This window comes from Lynx canadensis, chromosome D1 (assembly GCF_007474595.2).
Source record: "Lynx canadensis isolate LIC74 chromosome D1, mLynCan4.pri.v2, whole genome shotgun sequence".
NCBI classification, from domain to species: Eukaryota; Metazoa; Chordata; class Mammalia; order Carnivora; family Felidae; genus Lynx; species Lynx canadensis.
Genome location: NC_044312.2, coordinates 64,484,898 through 64,509,872, shown reverse-complemented (window position 1 = coordinate 64,509,872; position 24,975 = coordinate 64,484,898). Strand labels below are relative to the sequence as shown.

The following is a 24,975-nucleotide window of genomic DNA, read 5'->3' as shown; positions in this document are numbered from 1 at the left end:
GGGCATGGAACCTACTTAAAAATAAAATCTTAAAAAAAAAAAAAAGGCCATGTAACTCAATGGACATGCAGAGGGTGTCTATACTGTCATCAAGTCCCCTGAAGCTCCTATGTGTCTCTGATGTTTGGAGGGTGTGGAAAGGAGGGGACTATTGGCTGACAGGGTTCCAGGGGTTCCGGCAAGTGTGGAAGTGACCCCGGACCAAGGGGTGCAAAAACCTCCTAGGCCAGGCATCAAGTGAGAGATGCTGTCAGACCTCAGAGATCTTCAGGGCTGGCAACAGCCACATTCAGGTTTGGCCAGCCTCAAAGGGGCCGAGCTCCCACAGAGTAATCAGGCCTGGCTTGGGCTTGTTCTGTGAGGACAGGTAGCAAGTTACATCAGCAGGGACCCTCAGCACAGGCAGAGACAGTGTGGCATCTGATGGCCAGAGACAAGAAGGAAAATGTCCCCTGTCAGGTGAAAGCATGCAGCCCACTCCTGTCACAAGGCCTTTAGGCTTCCCTACACCTGGATGGCAGCTTAGGAAGGAGGAAGGAGAGGAGACTTCTAGAAAGAAGGGAAATAGCTCTGGTAGAGAATTTAAGCATTATATTTGACTAAATATTTATGCCAGAGAAACCAAGATAACCTAGAAAAGACCAGAAATCATTAATTAGCAAGATCAAGTTTTTTTTCCCCTTCCTGTTCTTTACCAGGATGGTATTCATTTTAGATAATAAAGAAATTTACATTTTCTTACACTATTTTAATGTACTTCAAGTGCTTCTGGTTCTCTCGGTTCCCATCCAGGCCAAGCATTTTGTTGTCTGAGGCACTGAGATCTTATGTTGGATCATATTCGGAGTGGGGGGGGGGGTGTGTGTCACCACATGCAGAAGATACTGTGATAGCATGTGGCCCTCCAGGTACAGACTCCTCATTTCCTCCATCACTATCTGCTGACACACACATTAGGCTTATGCTCAGCTCAATGACCCAGTTCTTGGGCTACCCCTTCACAGGGCAAAGCATGTGATCGCCAGCCTCATTTCATCCCTTACTTATCAGAACTGAATTCACGGTATTTCCAAAGACCAGCAATGGGGGTGCTGTAGGCACCTCAGGTACATCCTGCTTCTGTGTGGCAGCACTTTCCAGGGCTCTCCCTGTCCTGTCCTTCACTCCACACTTTCCCCTACCCAGTCTCAGTTTCCTTCTCTGCTAGTCTAGTCCTCACCTGGGCCCATGTCCTGCAATAGATGCCAAGTCCTCTGATGGGAACCTCATCACCTGCTTGGTTCTTTCTAGCCAACCCCTCCCCGTTGTGGAGAATCACTTTTGTTTCTTCAGTCTCTTGTAAATAACAATTTGCCCAAAGTGCTAAAGCCTCTGAGTCCCTCACTTCAAAATCTGGGTAGCACTGCGTTTCACCTGCATCAACGTCTCCATCCTGCCTGGGCCCTTCTCAGGAAGCTGGAAGGAGCACTGGCTCACACTGCAATGACCCCTGGGGCGGGGGAAGACACCTAACCCAACCGGAGCAATCGGATGCCTTCTCCCGGGAATGTGTGTACCTCGAAGACTTCAGGCAGGTTCTGCGGGGCAGCTGATGGCCACTATCTAGAACTGGTTTCAACAGCCTGGTCGTGTAACTCCCAGTGGCGTCTGGATAACTGATGCTTGCTGTCGTTCTACAGCTGTAAGCTTACACCTTCAAGAGGTTCCAGAGGGTGGTAGGTGAGTACTCTGGTCATACTGGGCCACACTTGTCCCTCAGTTATGCCGGGAACTGCATAACTCTTGAGTTGTAGGGGGCACTGGGCTCAGTGAGGTGGCCCTGCGGACCACCAGACCAAGTGGGTGCAGAACCCCCTTGTATATACACACACATAGGAAAGGCTGAGCTTAGAGAGAGGAGACTTATCCACACCTAAGCACAACGTGAATAGGACTCTGGGGTTTAGAATCTTGTATCGCCGCCCGTCAGGATAATGTTGCTGATCTTCATTATACATTCTGATTGGATATTCTCTCTTCTCTCTCTTTTAGAGAAGTAAAATTTTATTTAACCAAATGGTGTCTGTGTCCGGTCTTCCCATTACACCAGTTCACTGCTTGTTAATGCAGAGGTTATGCAGCACTGCGGGGGAAAGTGATGAAAACCTGGGACTATTTTTATTATTCTTGCTGGGGTTCATGATGTAGCCCAGCTCCACTCCAGAAGGGTGGGAAGGGTGCTGGGCTGTGACCAGGCCAACACCATCTTCTCCAGGATATCAAAGGGGGGGGGGGGCTGTAGTGGGAGCTCCAAGAGTTCTACTACCTCCTGAGGCCCCCTGGAAGGGATATTCCTGTCCCCGAGTCCCAGGCAGCTGGCTCTAGGGGAGTCTGCACAGCTTCCCAAGCCTTTAACATCATGGAGAGTGAAGGGAGCTGTATTGGCTGACCTTTGAGTGTGCAGTGAAGCCATCCAGAAACCCTGAGAGAGAAATGGATTTCTGGACTCATTGCCTTTGAAGACTCCATCTGCCACCTGCCCTGGCAAGGTCAGGGTGTGTTGGATGCAGCCCTGCCCGAGCCGGCTGCCAAATCTCTGCAGGGTTCAGGGTTCAGTCTTAACCTGGTCCCTCAGCCCCCAGCAGTGAAGAGCTTCTGCCAGGCCAGACTCCCTTTATACTAAATCCTAACTACCCCATAATCTCTCTCTGCCTTTCTCTCATTCACGTATACACACATGCTTATGTACACACACACACACACACACACACACATGCACACATACACAAACACACACAGAACTGGGACTTAATTGCCGTTTTTGCTTTTACGCAGAAAATCTAAAGGTTCTCAGACAGTGTAAGAGGAGAGGAGAAGAATCAGAACTTAAGGGCATGCATCTATGTCTAGCCCCTTCCCCCCGTCTGAGGGTGCAGGGGGTGGGATTTCCAGCCTTCCTTTTATCCTCCATGGCAAACATGATGGCTGAGGGTTCCATGAGGACACACGGCAGCCCCTTACCATGCGGGGCATACATAGTACTGACCGTAACAGAGAACCTCCCTGAGCGTCTATAGCCGCTGTGGCTTCACTGATCCTCACAACCACCCTTGGGAGACAGACGCTGTTAGGGGCCACTTTGCAGAGGAGAACACTGAGATTCAGAAAGGGAGGAACAACTTGTGAGTGGCAGCACTGGGATCTGACCCTAGGTCCATCCAACTCCACAGTGAGTGCCTCTGACCAACGGCTCTGAGTCCAGTTCCCTCCTTCCTTACAGCTGTCAGCAAAGCGCAATGACCTCTCCAATCCTGCTTTTCATCTCATCTGGTACCAGTGCCCCAATTCTGTTGGCTGCACGTTTATTTTTAAAAGGGAAAGTACCGCTTCCACTCTTGGGATGGATGTGGGGTCCTGGGTGCATACTTCAAAGAGACAGGAAGCAACGGGGCAGAGATGGCCCCCTCTTCACTTGCCCCTCACAAAGGTGTGCAGGCACGTCATTCTGGGGCAGCAGTTAAGAGACCACTGTTGTACCAGCTGAAGTCATTCTAGCTGCTGCAACACACGACTCCCAAGTTTCGGTGGTTTAACCCTAAAAACACTGATTTCTCACTTACATGGCTATCATACCCTTATTTGCAAAAAGTCAAGTGCCCAGGGTTTAGGGACCATCTCCCAAGCGAGCAAAGTCAGACAGTGCTTTTTCCTCAGGAGTGAAAAGAAGTCTCCAAGGCCCGCTTTCCATGCTTCCCGTTGGGTACCATGCATGCACCGCCACTCAGGGTCCCGTGCACAATACACCACCTGTCCTCACTCCCCGGCAAGGGCACTGAGAAGGAGCTGCTGTGCACCAAACAGGGGCTCCTGTCTCAGCCCCACACCACATCCCTAAACTTTACTCCTTTCCCATCCTGGGACCTGAGAGGCAGAGAGCTCTGTGACATTCTGTGACACTCCTGATTACAAACAAGAATTAAAGTCAGCTGTGACTGAAGGGTACAAAAAGTCTATTACCACTGCTCTGATGGTCACTGGTACTGACAGACTCAGGCAGTATAATGAGCCCTCACATGGACTCCTTTGAGGGCTCCCCCCAGGAGCTGAAGAAGTGAGGGGCAGTTGGGTTAGCATCTGACTTGCAGCTACTTCTCAGGTGATTCAGGGGGCCGTGGGTCTCCCTCAGGGATTAATTTTGAGTCCAGAAAAGAACGAGTCTTAACTTCACTGGCCCAGGGGCAGAGATATCCTTGGGGACCTATAAATTAGGGGGCCTTAGGTGCTGCTTGAATACACCCCAGGCCCTGAAGCTTAGAATCAGTCCATAGGTTCTATGCCGGTCTTCTCCCTCAGGCACCATCTCCAACAAAGGAAGACTGTCCCTTCCTCCCCAGGGCCCTCTGCCTCCCCAGGTCTGCCTCGACCCGACTCTCCTGAATCTTGATGGAAACGGAACCCACACCACTGAGGTTTTGTCTTGGCCTCTCAGGATGGCTTTGCTGGGAGTAGAGCTGCCTGTACTGGAAGAATAAGAGGAAAGTTCTCTGCCTGGAACCCATACTCCCTGGAGTCCCGTTTTCCAGGGGCTTACTTCCCATCACTTAACCAAGAGCAGGAGGGAAAATGCTTTCCTGGACAGTCTCACCTGCCACCTTTGTGCTCCTGTAGCACCTGATATGGATGTTAAAGCTCAAGACTGTGCATTTTAGTGGTTAGTTTGCATGCTTTCTTCTGTCTCTTTTGTGGTCTACAAGCTCTTCACAGGATGGTTTCTTATTCACATCTATTCTCTTTACCTAATACGGCATTTGACTCTCACAGGTGATACCTAGTAAATGCAATTTGTTTTTGAAAGAATGAGTTAGCACATAAATAAGAGAGGGTGTCAATGAGCAAAGATGGATGGGGGAAGCGTGAATGAGAAGTAAATGATGGGGGGGTGGTAAATGAATGAATGAAGGTGTGAAGCAGAATGATGGCCCACTGGATGCAAGTATTCACTCATCTCTTCTTCCCTGCACACAAACCCCGGTTTTTAGTTGGGACTATTTACACCCAGTAAAAGAATACATTTCCCACATGTGTCCATGTGACTAAACTCTGTGACTAAGTTAAATATAAGTAGATGTGTCACATGAGACATCAAAGAAAATCCTTTGAAAGAGAATGTGTGTGCTTTTGGATCTTGCCTCTTTCTACCTTTGGATGACCTGAAAAGATATGTTGGAGCTTAGCAGCCATGTTGTTCAATGAGGTGACCTCAAAAAAACCCCACACTGGGACAGTGAAGCAGAAAGACAGAAGTCTAGTTCTTTATTGTAATCACAGAGCCACTAGGCCGCCTTCTTCTGGACCTTTTTTATGTAAGAGAGATATAAATTTCTATTTCATTTGTTGTTTTGTGCATTTTTATCACACATAGTTGAATCTGATATTAAAGAGCTTGTCCAGAATCACAGGTTAATGCTACAGCCGGTCCTGGAATCCAGGCCTCCTCTCTCCTAGTCTCGGGTTCTTTCTGATGCTACACATAAGTCACTATATGGTGACCTGAAATTCCACACTCATCTGGATCCTGTAGACACCTTCCAAATGTCAACCCAAAGCCATGACATAGAATCAGAGAATCTTAGTCATTCTTGAAGACAATCAAAGTGAGGTATGAGTGATCAATGTCCAAAACCCACTAGACAGATGGGGAGCACAGACTCAACCTCAGACTGAATGCAATTTCCAACGGCCTCAGAAAAGACAACCAGAGAAACCCATCAGTGACTGTAGACCCCGGTACACTCACACTCTTGGTGTCTTCTGCATTTCAACAGTAAAGCATTTATTCTTCCGCAAAGTGGAGCATGTGGGAGTAGGGTCTTACCTCCACCAGGGAATGCCAGTGTGCAATGGGCTTCCGAGGATATGACAACATCTCACTCCAGTGGTCTCTGCCCAGCCTCTCAGCTTCGTTGCCTACTTGACACACGCCGATGATCTCATTATGACCTACACTGTGAAAACGGCCCACAATAACTTTTTCTTAAAATTTTGGTATGTAAGAGCAACAACTACTCAAACCGAGAGGAATGAGGCAAGGGGTGGTTCTTTTCATTCCTTAATTTAAAACTACAGGACAAGCTTAAAAGCCAGTAGAACTTGGGATCCAAGATGGTACTTGGTGGCACAGAGAGGAAGAGCAGAGGTTAGTTGTCACACACCTGAGCTTTTGTAACACTGGCATGGCTTAGCTTGTTCCTGATGCATGCTAGGGATGACAACTCTGGTTCTAGAATGAGGCTGACCTCCAGGTCTTCAAACCTATGTAATGAAAAGGAGGCCATCTGAAAGGAGTTCCTTGCATTAATGGCTGCTCAAATTCCTATAAGAGGCAACCAAGTATGTGTAAAAGAGAAGTATTGGGTAGGGCAGCCATAGTCTGGAGCTTACAAAGGGGGCAGGGTGGGGATACTTCCTGAGTCTTCTTGCAACCCCTCTCTTCAGGGAATGTGTGTTCTCACACTCTCCCCTCCTTCCTTCCAAGCCCACCTTTGCTTCTTTGACCCAACTTGATTTCCCTACTGTGGAAAGATACTTAGCTCCTTTAACTTTAGGGCTAATATTTCTGAAACTTTCCCTGGGTAGGTGCCTGCCTTGGGGCAATCTTTCCCCTTAGCAGTTTCTGGTTAGAAGTCGCCTGTGTAACTAGAATGATATGACCCATCCTTTAACTCTTTAGGATCCGAGCTCATGGACTTTCTGTTGTTTTCCCTCCTGCAAAGATGAGCAATTTTTCTCCTATTTGTATGTAGGGAGTAATGGCAAGACACGGGTGGGGGAGTGTGAAGGACATTTGAGTCTGTGCTCATTAAAATCAGTTGTGTGCAGAAGCCCCATGAATTCTGCCATGGATTTTTCCAGGCAGATTCATGAGTTTACTGAGAATTGAATTGAAGCAGAGCTCATATAATCAGATTTGTTGATGCGGGAATCTTGGCAATCGCTTGAAAAAAGCTGGCCTAGATTTCCACGGTTGGTGGGCAACGTCCCCTCCTGTGACCTGACACTACTGGTGTTGTGTTTCGTCCAGAGAAGACAAGATAAGGTTTATTGCTCCATGTGGGCTGTCACACCCATGGGCAGCTGAGCCAACCCATGTGTTCCCTGAGCTGGAAGACAGTTCTGTTTCACCTAGGCATCTGCTAGAAAGGGTGTTCAGGGCACTGATGCTGCCTTAGTGACATTTCAGGGGTATGTGGGAAAATTTTCAGCTACAAATAATATTTGTAAGATTATATTAGAAGTCAGAATGATTTTTTTTTTATACTTGTGCCCAGACCACGTGGGAGGTTTCCAATTAAAAAGAGACTCTGCATTTCAGTCCAATGACTGGTTTAACATGTCTAATTCCCTGTTGGTACTTCCTTTGCATATTAAAATGACTGTTTTTCAAATCTGTCCTTTAAATACACAATTGGCTACAATGCAGGCTATAAATATCTCTTCTGTGCTGTATTAATTAGAAAGTCGAGCATCTTATACATTTTAATGTACCCTGTCATCCATACTGATTCTAGCATTTTCAAGAGAACATTTCTGTTTGCTTGCAGACTTAAGTGGATGGAAATGATCTTTATTAAACACACTTGGAGAAGGGAAAAAATAACAGAGTTATGTATTTAGAAATGTTGATGGTGTGGCTAAAGTAATCACTCTGCTATTTTGAGTGGAATCTTCCCACGAAGGCCAGGCAGGATTGCGCAGGAGAAGACTAAGACCTGCAGAACCAGGTTTTTCCAAGCTGAGATTCTGGGGAGTATGCAGGAATGGAAAGGGGATGAGGCGGGGAGGAGGGGAGGATGGGGAAGGAGAAAGAAATAAAAAGGTGGAGAGCAAAGAGGCACTTGGGTAATATAACTCTAAAGCATGGTTTGGAAAATGGCGACTCCTTGTCAGTCAGCTTCCCCGGGGTGTCCATTTGACTCATTTCCTGCAGCCTGGGACACCAGCTAAGAACATGTGGCTGCACTCCCCCTCTTCCCTCCCTGTCCTGGGCACAAGAGACATTTTCCGCCCTGAGAAAAAGCTCCAGGTATCTCACCGGTCATAGTCCATGACGGCTATGGACAAGTGGATTTGGTCAATGTTCTCGGGAGGGACGTCAAAGACTATGGCTTCGTTGTAAACGGGATTCAGAGTGTTCCTCTTGGTGGATGTTTTCCTCTTCTTCAGTCGTCTGCCATCACACATCAGTGACACTTTCACGTAGGGATCTGTACAACCATGAGAAGCGGGGGTACTGAGAGGATAAATGTGGATGTAGGGGGCAGTTCCATCACTGTGGAGTTCCACGGACTACGGGATGCAGAACTCCCTTACCTGCCTGTGGGCTGGAGTTTGAGGATTTTAATTAATAAGATGCCTGGGCAGTGACTACAGTTAGGATAATTAAGACATTCATTCAAGAAAAAGCACAGGACACTGTCTCCTCAAAGTGTGTGGAATTTAAAAATAGTGTGAAAATATCTGTTACCAAATTAGAAAATGTTCCAGCTAGAATTCCAGACTTGCCTGGCTGCAATGGGGAGAGATGCAAAGGTATTTCCAAGGCAGGAAAAACGGGCTGAAGGCCCTGACTCTGAACCACCCCAGACAGTCTCTTCTTAAACATCAGGTCTTCAGGAAAGGGACAGATAGAATGCCTAGATGACAGGGACAGCTTTGGGGAGTACAGGGGCTTCAAGCCCCAGAGCTGCCTGAAGTCGGGTTGCAAAGGGGGAAGCAGTTCAGCACAGCAGGGAAAGGACAAAGCTTGCTTATGGCATGACCTTGGCATAGGGTGACAGGTGACAAGGTTGGTCTCTGCTTCAGGTGGGACTTCTCTGGTTCTACCTCACTATCCTGCTGCTCCATGGGGACTTCTCTTTCTCTCCTTGCCTGCACAACCACATGTTTCCCTGACTCCCCATACACTGTCCAGGAGGCACTGAAAGGCCAGAAGGGGCCACATCTTTTTTTCTCTTGGAAAAATACTGGAGGCCAGTAAGTAAGCAGAATATACTGCATCTGATGTCCATTGATTTCTGTGATCAACAGCCAGTGGACTGGGTGTTCTATGACCACATTTTGGGAGCCCCTGAAGAAGTTGCTTGGGAATGTGTATAGTAGGACCTGCATATCAGGGCTTTCTTGTTATGGTTTAGAATATGGTTAGAATACCAAACTGCATAGTTCATTGACAGGCCTTGTAGGAGGATACATGATTGTTTTCAATCTTCCATAGGCCTGAGATGGTGATTACTTGTATCTGAAGAAAGACCCAATTAGATAAGCTGTGTCAGCATGTGTAAACTGTAGGTCCAGTTCACAACTACGGTGAAGAAGACATACAAGAGAATAATGACTATTCCCATTAGGTAGCATTTCATATGTGCCAGGTACTGTTTTATGACATTATATGCACTAACTTATTTAATCTTATGATAACCCAATGAGCCAGATACTATTATTAGCCTCATTTTACAGATGGGGAATCTGAAGCTCAGACAGGTTAAGGGACTTGCCCAAAGTCATACAGCCATGAGGTCTAGGAGAGGAATTAAACCTAGGTGGTTTGGTTTTATGCACCTTATTACTCTATTAGAGACTTCATAAATACTACATTAGAACCATGGGAGGAAGTCTGAATTTGAGAATGTCCCACCTGATGCTCCTGTTATGTCCATTGCCTTTAAATTCCTCGCTTTTATAATGGTGATGGTCAGCCTGCCAGCAGTTGGAAGGTAGCAGAGGGAAAACATCAGCTCTCCAAGATCCACATTGTCCTGTTGAGAAAGCACAAGCAGACTCATTGGAAACTGTCCTCAGCCTGGCACGCATAAGGACCAGCTGCAGGACAGCATTGGAAGGGACACCACTGGTCCTCGGCTCATCTTGTGAATCCCTGCTATGTCTTGCTTCACGTCGACCACAAGGAGGAGAACAAATGCCTGGACTTTGGGAGCCCCAGACCCTAAGGAAGTATAGCCTGTCCTCAGATGGCAAAGCTGTGGAGGCCGTCCAGGGCCTCCACCACCCTCTATCTAGCCACTTGCGGCCCTGCACAGCCCCCAGGAATGAAGCCCTCAGAGCCTTGGCTATTTCCCATGTGGTTCCATTCATATTCCCACCACAATCCCCCAGGGCCCCCCCCAGGACAAAGCTACCCAAAGAGGTGCTCCTTAGGACTGCAAAGCCCCACCAGCGGTGCAGACGTGCTCTGCACACAGCCCCACGCAGCCTCCTGCAGCCTCTCAACAGACCCCCACACAGCCTCTCCCTGTTTCGTATAGCCCTTCCCCCATAGTCTTCCCCACAGGCCCCACATGAGGGCAAAGTCCTCCAAATAGCCACCATCTGTATGTCTCCTTCCCTTACAGCCCTACACACTCCCCTACCCAATCCCCTCAGGATTGCCGTCATACTTGCACACACTCCTGCAAATACCCCCATCCCAAAACACACACAAGTGCATGCACGTGCACACATACACACTCAGCCAACAACCCTCCACCCAGCAGAGCACTGCACACAACCTGGTCACGCACTATGTATGTAGACCAACACACGGCTCCACTGGATCCTGAAACACCTTGCCCCTACTATGTGGCTCTAGACAAGGACCCTGCAGAAGGCTGTGAGTGCCACCCCGTGACCCCATGCGTGCCCTCCACAGCCCTGGACACACCCAGATACTCGCCTGGCCCTGCCCAGCCTCAGACAGAGCCCTCTGTAGTCTCTACACAGGGAGAAATGGGTGTGACCCCCTACTGCTGGTCTTGGGGGTTCCCACTTAGCTGTAGCTCTTGCCTTCTCTTAGTGTGTCCCTAAGGAGCCCGTTTCCCTTTGCTGGGGAAGACATCTCCTCAGGCAGTGTGCAGCCATTCAAATAGGTCAGATGGCATGGTTCTCTTTCTCCTTTATAGCCCAAGGAGTTACCAGAAAGGGGGAAAAAAAGCCAGTTCATTTACTTTCCATTTCTTTGATACCTAAGGTTATCGAGCTGGGTGTCTGAGTCTAATTAATACGGTTTCATACTGACAATGCTCTGGGGAGTCCAGGTTTTGCCCTCAACATCCACGGACTCCCTTCCCTTCCTCGAGTCTCCAAAGATGCTTCTATTTTTAGAAGCAAAGATTCAGTTCTGGAAGGTCACCTCGCCCAACCTCCCTGCCTTGACCGCTTCTGCAGGAGGATGAGGCGAAGGGAATCTGTTTGGTCGCTAAGGCAGATGGATTGCTCTGCATCTCTGCGCATCACTTGCATTGTGTAAATAAATGACCTCACTCTGCAAGCCAGGCTCTTCTGGTTCCTGGAACCTGGATCTCAAGACATCCAGGTGGCTGGGCCTTTCCCTCTCAGATAGAGTGAGGGGGAGAGACAAGAATTCTACAGGAGTGTGGGGTGGTGGCACACCGGGCAGGCGCTGGACAGTTTCATGCTGCTGGTTCCCTGTTGCAGGACGGGCGTCTGCTTTCCCTGAAGAGGGAGGATCTGATCCAGCTTCCTGCTGGTGGCAGAGGAGAAACAGAAACAACAGCTGTCCCCACAAATTATCTTTTTCCTCCACACTCCCTGCCCTATTCCTTTGCCCTTTGGCTTCTGTCTGCCTTAAGCAGAAAGGCCCAAACACCTGTTCCTCCCTCAGGAGGTTATTCACTGCACCTAGCTCACCACCCCCTCCTCTCATCCTGCTCAGAAAATCTCAGTTTGACAAAGCAAAACAGGAGTAACCAGAATCATGCCGATGAAGCTTCATCTCACCCATTTTCTCAGCATACAGTTCTGGAAGGTCCACGCTCACCCAAGCTCTGTCGGGCTTGAGATGTGATGGAGCCTGCACTCCAAGCCCTGCCCTTAAGCCCAATGAACATAACTGAATGTGACGACTCAGGTTACTTTTGTGCTAAGTACATTTTCTTCCCAACATAAACCCCATTCACAAATCACTCACATTATGGCTCTTTGCTCATAAGTTTAAGGAAAAAGAAATCAAGCTTTGGACTTGGTGATACAGTATTCAAAAGGTCAACTAAAGTCCACATGTGTACTTAAAAAAAAAAAAGCCAGAAAATTAAAAACATAGTTATCAAAGAGAAAATGTTTGATTAGACTTTCAAGTGTTTAGAAATAAAACAGTTAACATTTTCTAAATCATGAAAGTAAAAATTATAAAATTAATATATAGATATTTTTAGTGAAAGAACAAAATATCCTCTTTTCTTCTGTATCTGTGTCACTCCTTTCCCCAGAATGACACTGAATAATCTTTGTAGTTTTCTTTTCATTCATCCATCAATCCATCCACTCACTCGCTTATTCTTTTAACATCGGCTGCGATGGTGGTGGTTGGGCATTGTTCTTTTCCAGGCGCTGGAGCTGTTTTTGCAGTGGGAACAACAGACAGGGTCCCTTAAGTGCAGATGGGCTTGCCGGGATATGGAACAGGGGTGGATGGTACATAATGTTAATTCTGCTTTTCCCCTATCAGCTGGTGCTGATTTGGGGTCAAGAAACTGTAGATCCCTATGTTTGCAAACATCCCTTTAAACCAATGGTTCTCAACAGTAGTAGTGTTCCCCTGGGGGACATTTGGCCTTATCTGGAGAAATTTTTTATTGTCATAACTGGGGAGGCAGTTACTGACATCTAGCGAGTAGAGTCCAGGGATGCTGGTAAACATCCTACAATGCACAGGGCAGCCCCTTTTACTGCAAAGAATTATCAGGTTCAAAATGTCAATAGTTTCAAGGTTGAGGAACTGCCTTACACAGAAGTGCTTATATTGTTCGTAAAAATTTTTCCAGAGTGCTGATGAAAGTCAAATATAAAAGGGTGGTGGAATATTTGGCTTCTTTTTCAGCTTGACAAGAATACAGAGTGTCACTGGTGGCTGTGTGCCCTGGGGGATACAAGGGGAAGGAAAATGTCATATAAAGAAATGCTTCACTTGCTCCTGCTTTGTGCGGCCACGTTCAGTACTGTTAGCAAAATATACTGGGAATTTATAGCAAGTGCGTGAGAATTCTCTACCTGCCAATCTGTAATGTGATATGTTTGCCTGTAGCGGTCTATGATAGCTCTAAGTTTTGTCTAATTAGTGCACTTTGCATTCTTCTTCTTAGGTTCTTTTGGTGAGCTCCTTCCCAATTCTGTGAAGATCTAGAAGGGCTGCTGCAGGAATTCAGCTTTAACCAAATATTCATGGCCCTGTCCATATCTGTTTAGGGATAATCATGGAACCCAGGCAAGGCCACTTCAAATATTCTCTGGGATTGAAAAACTGATATTGAAATGGAGCAATTATCATTTTATTGGGATTATTTGTTGGGAAGATATGAAACTAGAATTGTTGTAAGGTTCTTATACTATATGTAGCACACATGATATAATATTACTTTAAGTTAGGCTGTGTATATTAAAGATGAACACTATGGGGATGTCTGGGTGGTCAGTCAGTTGAGCATCCGACTCTTGATTTTGGCTCAGGTCATGATCTCATGGTTCATGGGTTCAGACCCTACATGGGACTCTACGCTGACAGCTCTGTCTCCTTCTTTCTTAAACATTTAAAGATGAACACTATAAACCCATAAGAAATAACTATTAAAAGGATTTATAGCTAATATGCCAAAAAAGGAGATAAAATAGATGCTTTAAAAGTATTAAATTAATCCAAAAGGAGACAGAAAAAAAGGGAAAGAGAATACTACGAGAAGAGACAAATCTTACAGAAATAGAAAATGAATAACAAGATGATAAATTTAATCCTATTATTTCCATAATTACATTAAATGTAAGTGATCTAGGCATCCAAATAAAAAGCAAAGATTGAGACAATAAAATAGCAAGACTCAGTTTTACGGTGTCTACAAAACAATGTACTTTAAATATAAAATATAAGTAAATTAAAAGTAAAAGAGTAAGAAAAGATATGCCATACTAACACTAATAAAAAAATCTGGAGGACTATATTAATATCAGACAAGATATATGTCAGAGCAATGAATATTACCAGGACAAAGAGTGATATGATAAAGAGGTCAATTCATCAAAAGCACATAACAATTCTAAATATTTATGCACCAGATAACACACTCTCAAACACATGAAGCAAAAGCTGATAGAATTGCAAGGACAGACAAGTTAGAGTCAGAGGTTTGAATACTTGAACAACAACACTAACAACTGACTTGGTGTAACCAGTGGCATTACAATAACACTCTATCAACCAGCAGTAGAATACATATCTTTTCAAGTGCACCCATAACACTAAACAAGCTAGACTATATTCTGTTCTAGGCCATAAAATGAGTCTCAATTAAATTTGAGAAGATTCAAAGTACATTTTCTGGCTGCAATGGAAATGAATTAGAAATGAACAGCAAAAAGATATCTGGAAAATCTCCAAATATTTTAGAACTAAATATCACACTTATAAATAATCCATGGATCAAAGAAGAAATCAAAAGAGGAATGAGAAAGTATTCTGAACTTAACTGAAATAAAAACATGACACATTAAAATGTGTGAAACGCAGCTAAAGCAGCATGCAGGGGGAAATTTATAGCACCAAAATGCCTATATTATGCAAGAAGGAAAGTCTCAAAACAATGACCTCAGTTTCCACTCTAAGAAATCAGAAGAAAATAAATAAATGAAGATTAAAAAGAATAAATAAAAACAAAGTAAGCAGAAGAAAGGAAATAATAAAGGTTAGGTAAAATAATGTAAAGATGTATATTTCAAATAGAGTAAATAACTAATAGGTATAGTAAACCAAGACCAACCATATAGGCTGTATACAGGAAACCCATTTAAAATATCATGACAAAGATAGGTTTTGAAAGATTTTTCAAAATTAGGCAATGTAATCAAAAGAAAATTTTAGTGACTATATTAGTATCAAAGAAGATTTCAAACCAAGGAATAGTTCCAGGGAGGAAGGATCAGATCATCAAGGGGACATAATCTTAAATGTGTATGTATCTACCAACAAAAATTCAAAATTATTGAACAAATCTGAGAGAATTAAGAGGGGAACAAGGCAAGCCCACAAGCAGAGTTAGAGACTTCAACACTGCCCTATCAGTCATTGATTGAACAGGCAAATAGAAAATAAGTAAGGATATAAAAGACCTGAGCAATAATATCAACAAACTTGACCTAATTGGCATTTACTTTACCCATTGATACTCCATCTAACAACAACAAAATATTCTTTTTAAGTATACACAAAACATCCACCAAGATAAATTATGCTCTGGGCCATAAAAATTTTTTTTCATTAAATTCAAGAAGATTGAAATCATACCAAATATGTTCCAAATAAAAATAAAATTAAACTAGAATTCAATCAATAATATCTGGAAAATCCCCCAATATTTGGGAATTAAACAATATTTTTCTAAATAACCCACAAGTCAAATAAAAACCCCCCACAAGGTGTATTAAACATTAATTTGACCTGAATGAAAATGAAAATACAACATATCAAAATGTGCAGGACCTAGACAAAGCAGTACTTATAGGGAAATGTACAGCATTAAATGTTTATATTCAAACAGAGGTATAATTTCAAAACACTGATCTGAGTTTCAACTGAGGAACACACACACACACACACAAAAGAGAAAATAAAACACAACACAGATAAAAGGAAGAAAATAACATAAGCATAGAAAACAATGAAATATAAAAAATGGAAACACTTAGAGAAAGTCAATGAAAGCAATATCCTAGCAAGACTGACCAGAAACAAAAATTAGAAAATATTAATTATCAATATAAAAATGGAAATGGATATATCAATACAGATACTATAGACATTAAAATAATAAGAAATGTTATGATCATTTTTATCCCAATAGATTTGATAACTTAGAGAAAATGAACAACTTGTTTGAAAGACAAAAAAAAAAAAACACCATACCAAAGAAAAAAATAGATAACCTGAATTGTTTTATATCACTAAATAAATTGAAGTCCCAATTAAAAACCTTCTCGCAAAGTAAAGTCAAACCCATTTAAGAAAAAAATAATACCAATTCTATATAAGCTTTTCCAGAAAAGAGAAGAACATTTCCCAGCTCATTTTATGAGGGCAGCAATATCTTGATACTAAAACTAGACACAGATATTATAAGAAAACTACAGATTATTGTCCTCATGGACACAGACACAATTATCTTTAATAACATTTTAGCAAATTAAACCCAGCAATCTATTAAATAGGAGATATATCCTGAACGAGTAGGATTTATCCTGGGAATGCAAGTCTGGCTTAACATTTGAAAATATTAATCAAAGTAAATCAACATATCAACATACTAAAAAGGAAAAACCATATCAACAGACACAAAACAATCATTTGAAAAAAGTCAATACCATTCAGGATAGATGCTCTCAGAAAACTGTAATAGAAGTGGACTTCCTTCTATTAAGAAAGACACCTGTAGGGGCGCCTGGGTTGCTCAGTCAGTTGGGTGTCTGGCTCTTGATTTTGGCTTGGGTCATAATCTCATGGCTCCAGTTTGTGGGCTCTGCGCTCACAGTGTGGGGTCTGCTTGGGATTCTGTCTCTCTCCCTCTCTCTCTCTTCCTGCCCTGCTTATCTTCTCTATCTCTCTCAAAATAAATAAATAAACTTAAAAAAAAAAGAAAGATAACTTATAAAAAAACTATAGTTAATGCTAAACTTGATGACAGACTATACATTTTCTCTCCTAAGGTTAGGAAACAAGGCAAGGACATCTGCTCTCACTACTTCTGTTTCACATTGTACTAGAGGGTCCGGCCAGTGAAAGAAAACAGAAATAAAAGATACACACCTTAAAAAAGAAGAAGTAAAACTGTTTTATTTGCAGGTGCAATGATTACTTATGGAGAAAATCCTTAGGAATCTATAAAAAACTACTAAAACAAGTTTAGCAAGGCCAACAAGGCTAATATGAAAGCAAAATTATTTCTATATACTAGAAATGAAACAAGAATTGAAATTTAAAAATACACTTACATTTATACTCACAGATAAATTTAGCAAATCATGTGCAAGACCTGTATACTGAAAACCACAAAACAACGGTGAGAAAAATTAGAGAAGACATAAATAGAGAGATATTTCACATTCATACATCAAGAAACTTATTAACATTGTTAAGATATTGATTCTTCCATAATCTATAAGTTCAGTGTAATTCCAATCAAAAGTTCAACATACCTTTTGTAGATACTGACAAACTGATTCTAAAATTTATATGCAAATATAAAGAATCTAGAATAATCAAAATCATTTTGGAAAAAAGAAACAAAATGGAAGTACTTAACACTACCTATGAGGTGTAGAATAAAACCACAGTAATCAGTAATCGAGGAGGTGTTCACAAAAGGACAGACATACTGATGAACGGAACAGGATGAAGAGGCCAGAATTAGACCCTCATTTACATGGTCAAATCACTTTCTAGAAAGGAAGCACATAATTTAATGAAGAAAAGATACTCTTTTAAACAAACAGTACTGGAATAGTTGGATATCTATTTGAAACAACAACAACAACAACAACAACAACAACAAAAGAACCATGACCTTTCCTTCACATGATAGGAAAGGATTTCATGCAAATGGATCATGTAAGTACTGAAACTATGGAAGTGCTAAAAGAAAGCATAGGAGAAAATGTTTGTGACTTTGGGTTAGATAAATATCCCTTAGATGGACACAAAAAGCACAATACATAATAAAAGAAACTCACACCATTTGCTTCATTAATGTTAAAAACTTTTGCTCTTCAAACACATTCTTAGGAAAGACAAAGGTTAAGCCACAGGCTGAAGGATTGTATTTGTATAATATACAGCCCATAAAGGAATTACATCCAGAATATATAAAGAATTCCTACAACTTAGAGAAATAACCTAACAAAAACAGGGGCAAAAGATCTGAACAGGCACTTCCTCAAAAGAACGTTAAACCATAGCAAGATACCACTACACAACCACAAGAATAAGCTAAAATGAATGACTGACAATATGACTTATTGCCCATGATGGAGAGTAATTGCCTCTCAAGCTCTGCTGGAAATGCAAAATGTTAAAACCATTTGGGAAAAACAGTTTGGCAGTCTCTCTTAGGTTACACATACACATGCCAAATGACCCAGAAATCTCACATTTAGTTATTTCCCTAAGTGAAATAAAATCACACCTCCATCCAAAGACTTGTATGCAACTGTTGTGAGCCCAAACTGAAAAGAAACCCAAATGTAGCATCAAATGGTGAATGGACAAACAAAATGAGGTATATCCATACAATGGAATGCCAGTAGGCAACCAAATGGAAAAAACTACTAATAAAAGAAACAACACGAATACATCACAAAAGCATTAAGCTGAGTGAAAGGATCTCCAACAAAAGACAACATGTATGATTCCCTTTATATGAAACTCTGGGAAAAGCAAAATTACAGTGACACAAAGTGATCAGTGGAAACTAGGGACTGGTGGTGGGAGGAGGGAACTGATCATAGAGGAGCACCGGGAAATCTTTGGGGATGAGAGAAATATTCCATGTCACGATTATGGTGGCAGTTACATGGCTGTATAATTGTGACAAAACTTGTACACTTAAAATTGGTTAGTTTTATGGTATATAAATTAATAATGGGCATTAACAATTCTGAAAAGACACATTTTGTAGAGGACTACACTTTTGTCTTCCAATTTTATGGCCTTGAGTTCAGAGGATATGCCTTAATGATTTCAACCATTTAAAATATTATGTTATTCTGTCCTATCCTGTCTCATTCAGTTGTGCTCATATGTGCTTAATGTGTATTCTTTACCTGCAGGGGCCAAATTCCCATGTGTCTATTAAATCAAGCTTGTTGACTTTGTATCCAAATCTTCTTCCTTCCAGAATTTAACTAATAATGCTTTTTTTAAAAATACATTTAAAAAAATAAATAAAAATTAAAAAGTGTTTTTTATTTTTTATTTTTATTTTTATTTTTTTTTTATTTTTATTAAAAATTTTTTTCAACGTTTATTTATTTTTTTTGGGACAGAGAGAGACAGAGCATGAACGGGGGAGGGGCAGAGAGAGAGGGAGACACAGAATCGGAAACAGGCTCCAGGCTCTGAGCCATCAGCCCAGAGCCTGACGCGGGGCTCGAACTCACGGACCGCGAGATCGTGACCTGGCTGAAGTCGGATGCTTAACCGACTGCGCCACCCAGGCGCCCCTTATTTTTTATTTTTTTTATTTTTTGCTATTCCATTATGTTTCACAGCCAAATTAACAAACATTTAAGATATAGTTAAAATATTCCCATTTTTTTGCTCACTGCAGTTTCTTAAAACCCACATCCCCCCTTTATAGAAACATTTTTCATTTTACTTGAGTATGTCCTTGAGAACTTTCTTTCTTTCTTTTTTTTTTTTTCCAGTGAGGGATCACAGGTAGTAAAAATAATTTTTATTGTGGTCTAATTCTTAAAAGAAAGTTGGCTGGGCATAGAATTTAGGTTAAAATTATTTTATCTTAGAATCATTTTACATTGTCACAATGTCTCAAGCACTTCATGTTCTAGCTGGGATGAACATTTGATGCCATTCTTTTGTAGATTTTTTTTTTTCCCTCTCAAGGAGGTTTTAAGATGGTCTCTTTGTACTTTTATTTTGTACTTACACCTTCTGAAATTTTCCCAAAAGGTATTTAGATATCTTGTCTTCCTTGATCTTGCTTGGTCCTCAATGATCCATATTAATTAGAATTCTTTCTTTTCTTTTAATGTCTTCCGCCCCTCCCCACTCCCTCTCCCCCCACCCCGCCCCGGGATCAGTTGATCTGTTCATTTTGGACCATGATAGTGGTTTTCCTCATGGTCTAGGACATCCCTAATTGTCTATATTTATAATTAAAGGGTCAAAGAAAAGTCTTCTATTGCTTATGCCCTCTGTAATTCCTTTACTATTATTTTATGACGGGCCTCAGGAGGCAGTGCAGACAATCTCATGTTTTTTATCTGATGTATTTAACTAGGAGTTCTGATGAATTATTCTTTAACACTACCTGTAGGATATTAACATTACCAAAATTACTGAACTTTGGCATTACAGAAGGTTACACAAGTTAGGCAAAGGGAATGATTATCAACAGACTTATGATACTCCAGCTTCCTCAATATTTTTGAGTATCATTGTATTGGAGGTCCCCAAGACCACCCTGAAGTTTGATGATTCACTAGAAGGACTCTTAGGACCCAGAAAGGCTGTTATTCTCATAGTTAATCATTTATTACAGCATAAGGACTCAAGATTAAAATCAACAAAGGAAAAAATACAGGGTAGAGTCCGGGAGAAACCAGGCATAAGCTTCCAGTTATCCTCCTCCAATGGAGTCACACCGACAGCACTTAACTCTCCCAGTCATGATGGGTGACAACACATATCAAGTATTGCCAAATGGGAAACTTAACTAAACCTTGATGCCCAAGGTTCCTTTCCTTTAAACACTTCTGGTTTTTTTTTAAGTTTATTTATTTATTTTTGAGAGAGAGAGAGAGAGAGAACATGTGGAAGAGGGGTAGAGAGAGGAAAACAGAGAATCCCATGCAGGCTCCACACTGTCAGTGCAGAGCCCGACATGGGGCTCTAACCCATGAACTGCAAGATTGTGATCTGAGCCGAAATCAAGAGTTGGATGCTTAACTGACTGGGCCACCCAGGCACCCCAATGTCCAAGGTTCTTATTGTGGGTGGCAAAGAGTTCCCAAATGACTGACCTTAACAAGTCAGTCCTCATTTCCATCATCAGAGGTCAAACAGCATGGCTCAGGGCCCTAGGTGAACAAACACAGCTGTTTACCATTATTGCATTGTTAACATAAAATATCTAATGTGGTCCAAGTTCTGTTATATAATGAAATCTTATCAGGCAGGATATTCTAAGGGCTTAGAGGTTATCTCTCAAGAACCAGTCAAGGACCAGTCCTTTCTTTAAAATGTGTAGAGTTTGAGGGGCGCCTGGGCGGCTCAGTCAGTTGAGTGTCCAACTTCGGCTTAGGTAATGATCTCATGGTTCATGGGTTCGAGCCCCGCCTTGAGCTCTGTGCTGACAGCTCAGAGGCTGAGCTTGCTTCAGATTCTGTGTCTCCCACTCTCTATGCCCCCAAGTAATAAAAAGAACTAGGAGCATCTTTTGTTCTATTGAAGCAACTCTGTGTGGGCTCTTGGATGGGGGCTGGTCACCAGAAAGACCAAGCCAGAATAAGAAGCTTCGACTTTTCAGGGGCGCCTGAGTGGCTCAGTTGGTTAAGTGTCCGACTTTGGCTCAGGTCATGATCTCATGGTTTGTGAATTCAAGTCCCGAGTCAGGCTCTGCTGTCAACACAGGGCCCATTTCAGATCTTCTGTCTCCCTCTCTCTGCCCCTCCACTGCTCATTCTCTGTCTCCACAATAAATAAATACACTAAAAAAAAAAAAAAAAAAAAGAAGCTTGGAATTTTCAGCCAGAGGAGAGTGGGAGGAAAGGGGTTAATAACTGATCATGCCTACATAAGGAAGCCTCCATAAAATAGGACCCAATAGACCTGGGTTCAGAGACCCCCCAAGTTGGTGAACCTATCTATATACTGGAAGAGTGACATACCTGCCCTCTGTATCTCTTCATCTGGCTGTTCATCTGTATCCTTTATCACATTGTTTAATAAACTGTTATGTTTCCCTGAGTGGTATAAACTGTTCCAGAAAATAATCAAATCCAACAGAGAAGAGGTCATGGGAATCCCTGATTTGTAGCCAAGTTGCACAGAAGTTGTGGGTAACACAGGGACCTACTTTTTATCATTGGCATCCAAAGTGGCAGTCAGTATCATGAGCCTGATCCCTTAACCTGTGGGATCTGACATTATCTCCAGATAGATGGTATCAGAACTGAGCTAAATTTTAGGATACCCAGTTTGTGTTGCAGAATTGCTTGGTGTAGGAAAACCCCACATGTTTTGTGCAAAAATGTCATAAGTGTGGTAAGTGGTATCAGAGTAAAGGAGAAACACACAGGAAGAGAATGGTAGCTTTTTTCTACATAAATGCTTAAAAATCAGATTAGGGAAAAATTTTTTAGCTTTACATGTATAATATGGAACAAAGTAAGGCTGATTATCAGTGATCAAAGCATCTACCTGAAGAACCTGGAAAAAGAACAACAAATTAAACACAAACTAGAAGGAAATAATAATATTAGAGCAAAATTAATGAATTGGACAACAAATATATTTAGAGACAGTGAACAAAGCCAAACAAAGTTGAAGTTAGCTCCCCCCCCAAAGTTTATTTATTTTGAGAGAGAGAGAGAGAGAGAGGGAGAGGGAGGGGCAGAGAGAAAGGGACAATCCCAAGCAGGCTCTACACTGACAGCATGAACATAATTATGGTCAATTATGTCCATAACAGAACAAAGTGGGAACAAATCATATAATTATCTAAATGAATATAGACAGATATGATAAAATCAAGCATCTACTTATGATAAAAGCTTTTATCAAACCATATATAAAAGAGAAATTTGCTGATCTGATGTAGGGCATCTAAAAACAAGGCTATAGCAATGAAATACAGAAAGATTCCCAATTAAATTAGGAATAAGACACAGACTACTTCTATTTTACATTGTACTTGAGGTCCAAGTGAAATAAGGCATGAAAAAGAAATAAAAGGTATAAAGTTTTGATGTGAAGAATTAATTGTCATTAATGCCAGATAATATGATGTGTAAAACTATCCCAAAAACCTTACAGAAAAACCATTAGAATAAACAAGCATTTCATCTATGACTGATCGATTAATGGCCATCAGTGTCAGTAAACAAAAATAAATTTTATTTTTATACCAAAAAAAAAAAAAAACAAGTTAAAAAGTAGAAAAAAAACTTATTTAAAATAGTTTTCAAAAAACCCATCAGCGTCCTGCAGATCACTTAGATTCCACCCACACCTGCGTAAATAACCCAGAAAACCACCAGAAGATGAGCAGAACGGAGTCTCCAGAGCCAAGCCAGATGAGAGGCCCACGGAAGAGGGTAGGAAGGGCGGCGAGGTGGTGCGCGCTACACGGACTGGCGGGAGGGAGCCGGGGCAGAGGGGCGGCCCAGCGGCCAAGCAGAGCCCCGGGGTCTGGCTTGCAAAAGCGTAGGGGCTGGATGGAGTGTGTTCCGACAACAAGCGGGACTCAACATCTGGAAGGTTATAAGTTAACAGCTCTGCTCGGAGAGCGGGAGGGCTGGAGGACAGAGGGAGGGAGAGTTGTTGAGCCCGGGAGGACAGAGCACAGCATGGCAGGGAACAAAGGCGCTAGCCAGTGCCATCTCCCTCGCCCATCCCCCAGCCAAAATCCCAAAGGGAACCGGTTCCTCTCAGGGAACTTGCTTGCACCTCACAAACACCCCACGCTGTGCTTCTGCGGATCCATCCCTCCGGTGGCAGGTCTGAAGCCCTCCCGCTGCCGCAGGGCCCCTCCCAAAGCAGATCTCTGAAGAAGCGAGCTGAGCCTGCCCCTCCCGCCCCTGTGCACCTTGCCAATCCACCCCAGCTAATACGACAGATCCCCAGCACCACAAGCCTGGCAATGTGCAAGTAGCCAGGGCGGGCCACGCCACCCCACAATGAACCCTGCCCCTAGGAGAAGGGAAGAGAAGGTACACACCAGTCTGACTGTGGCCCCAGCGGGGGGCTGGGGGCAGAAATCAGGTCTGACTGCGGCCCCACCCACCAATGCAAGTTATTCAAGACAGCACAGGGGAAGTGCCCTGCAGGTCCGCACCACTCCAGGGACTATCCAAAATGACAAAACGGAAGAATTCCCCTCAAAAAAACCTCCAGGAAATAACGACAGCTAACGAACTGATCCAAAACAATTTAAACAATATAACAGAAAGTGAATTTAGGATAATAGTCATAAAATTAATCACTGGGCTTGAAAACAGTATAAAGGACAGCAGAGAATCTATTGCTACAGAGATCAAGGGACTAAGGAACAGCCAGGAGGAGCTAAAAATGCTATTAATGAGCTGCAAAATAAAATGGAGACGACCACAGCTTGGATTGCAGAGGCTGAGGAGAGAATAGGCGAACTAGAAGATAAAATTATGGAAAAAGAGGAAGCTGAGAAAAAGAGAGATAAAAAAATCCAGGAGTATGAGGGGAAAATTAGAGAACTAAGTGATGCACTAAAGAGAAATAATCTATGCGTAATAGGTATTCCAGAGGAGGAAGAGAGAGGGAAAGGTGCTGAAGGTGTACTTGAAGAAATCATAGCTGAGAACTTCCCAGATCTGGGGAAGGAAAAAAGCATTGAAATCCAAGAGGCACAGAGAACTCCATTCAGACATAACTTGAATCGATTTTCTGCATGACATATCATAGTGAAACTGGCAAAATACAAGGATAAAGAGAAAATCCTGAAAGCAGCTAGGGATAAACGTGCTCTAACATATAAAGGGAGACTGATAAGACTAGTGACAGATCTCTCTACTGAAACTTGGCAGGCCAGAAAGGAATGGCAGGAGATCTTCAATATGATGAACAGAAAAAATATGCAGCTGAGAATCCTCTATCCAGCAAGTCTGTCATTTAGAATAGAAGGAGAGATAAAGCTCTTCCCAAACAAACAAAAACTGAAGGAATTCGTCACCACTAAACCAGCCCTACAAGAGATCCTAAGGGGGATCCTGTGAGACAAAGTACCAGAGACATCGCTACAAGCATGAAACCTACGGACATCACAATGACTCTAAACCCATATCTTTCTATAATAACACTGAATGTAAATGGACTAAATGCGCCAACCAAAAGACATAGGGTATCAGAATGGATAAAAAAACAAGACCCATCTATTTGCTGTCTACAAGAGACTCATTTTAGACCTGAGGACACTTTCAGATTGAAAGTGAAGGGATGGAGAACTATTTATC

The 24,975-nt window shown here is 42.6% G+C and overlaps 1 protein-coding gene across 1 annotated transcript in view; it reads right to left on the bottom strand.

Moving 5' to 3' along the window:
• Nucleotides 1-24,975, bottom strand: part of SYT9 (synaptotagmin 9) — a 199,827-nt gene that overhangs the window by 46,040 nt on the left and 128,812 nt on the right. The window contains exons 4-6 of the mRNA XM_030333275.1: nt 9,674-9,794; nt 8,072-8,243; nt 5,855-5,984 (exon numbers count right to left, since the gene is read on the bottom strand). Of these exons, the coding sequence (XP_030189135.1) occupies nt 5,855-5,984; nt 8,072-8,243; nt 9,674-9,794 (423 nt within the window). The remainder of the gene's footprint in view (nt 1-5,854; nt 5,985-8,071; nt 8,244-9,673; nt 9,795-24,975) is intronic.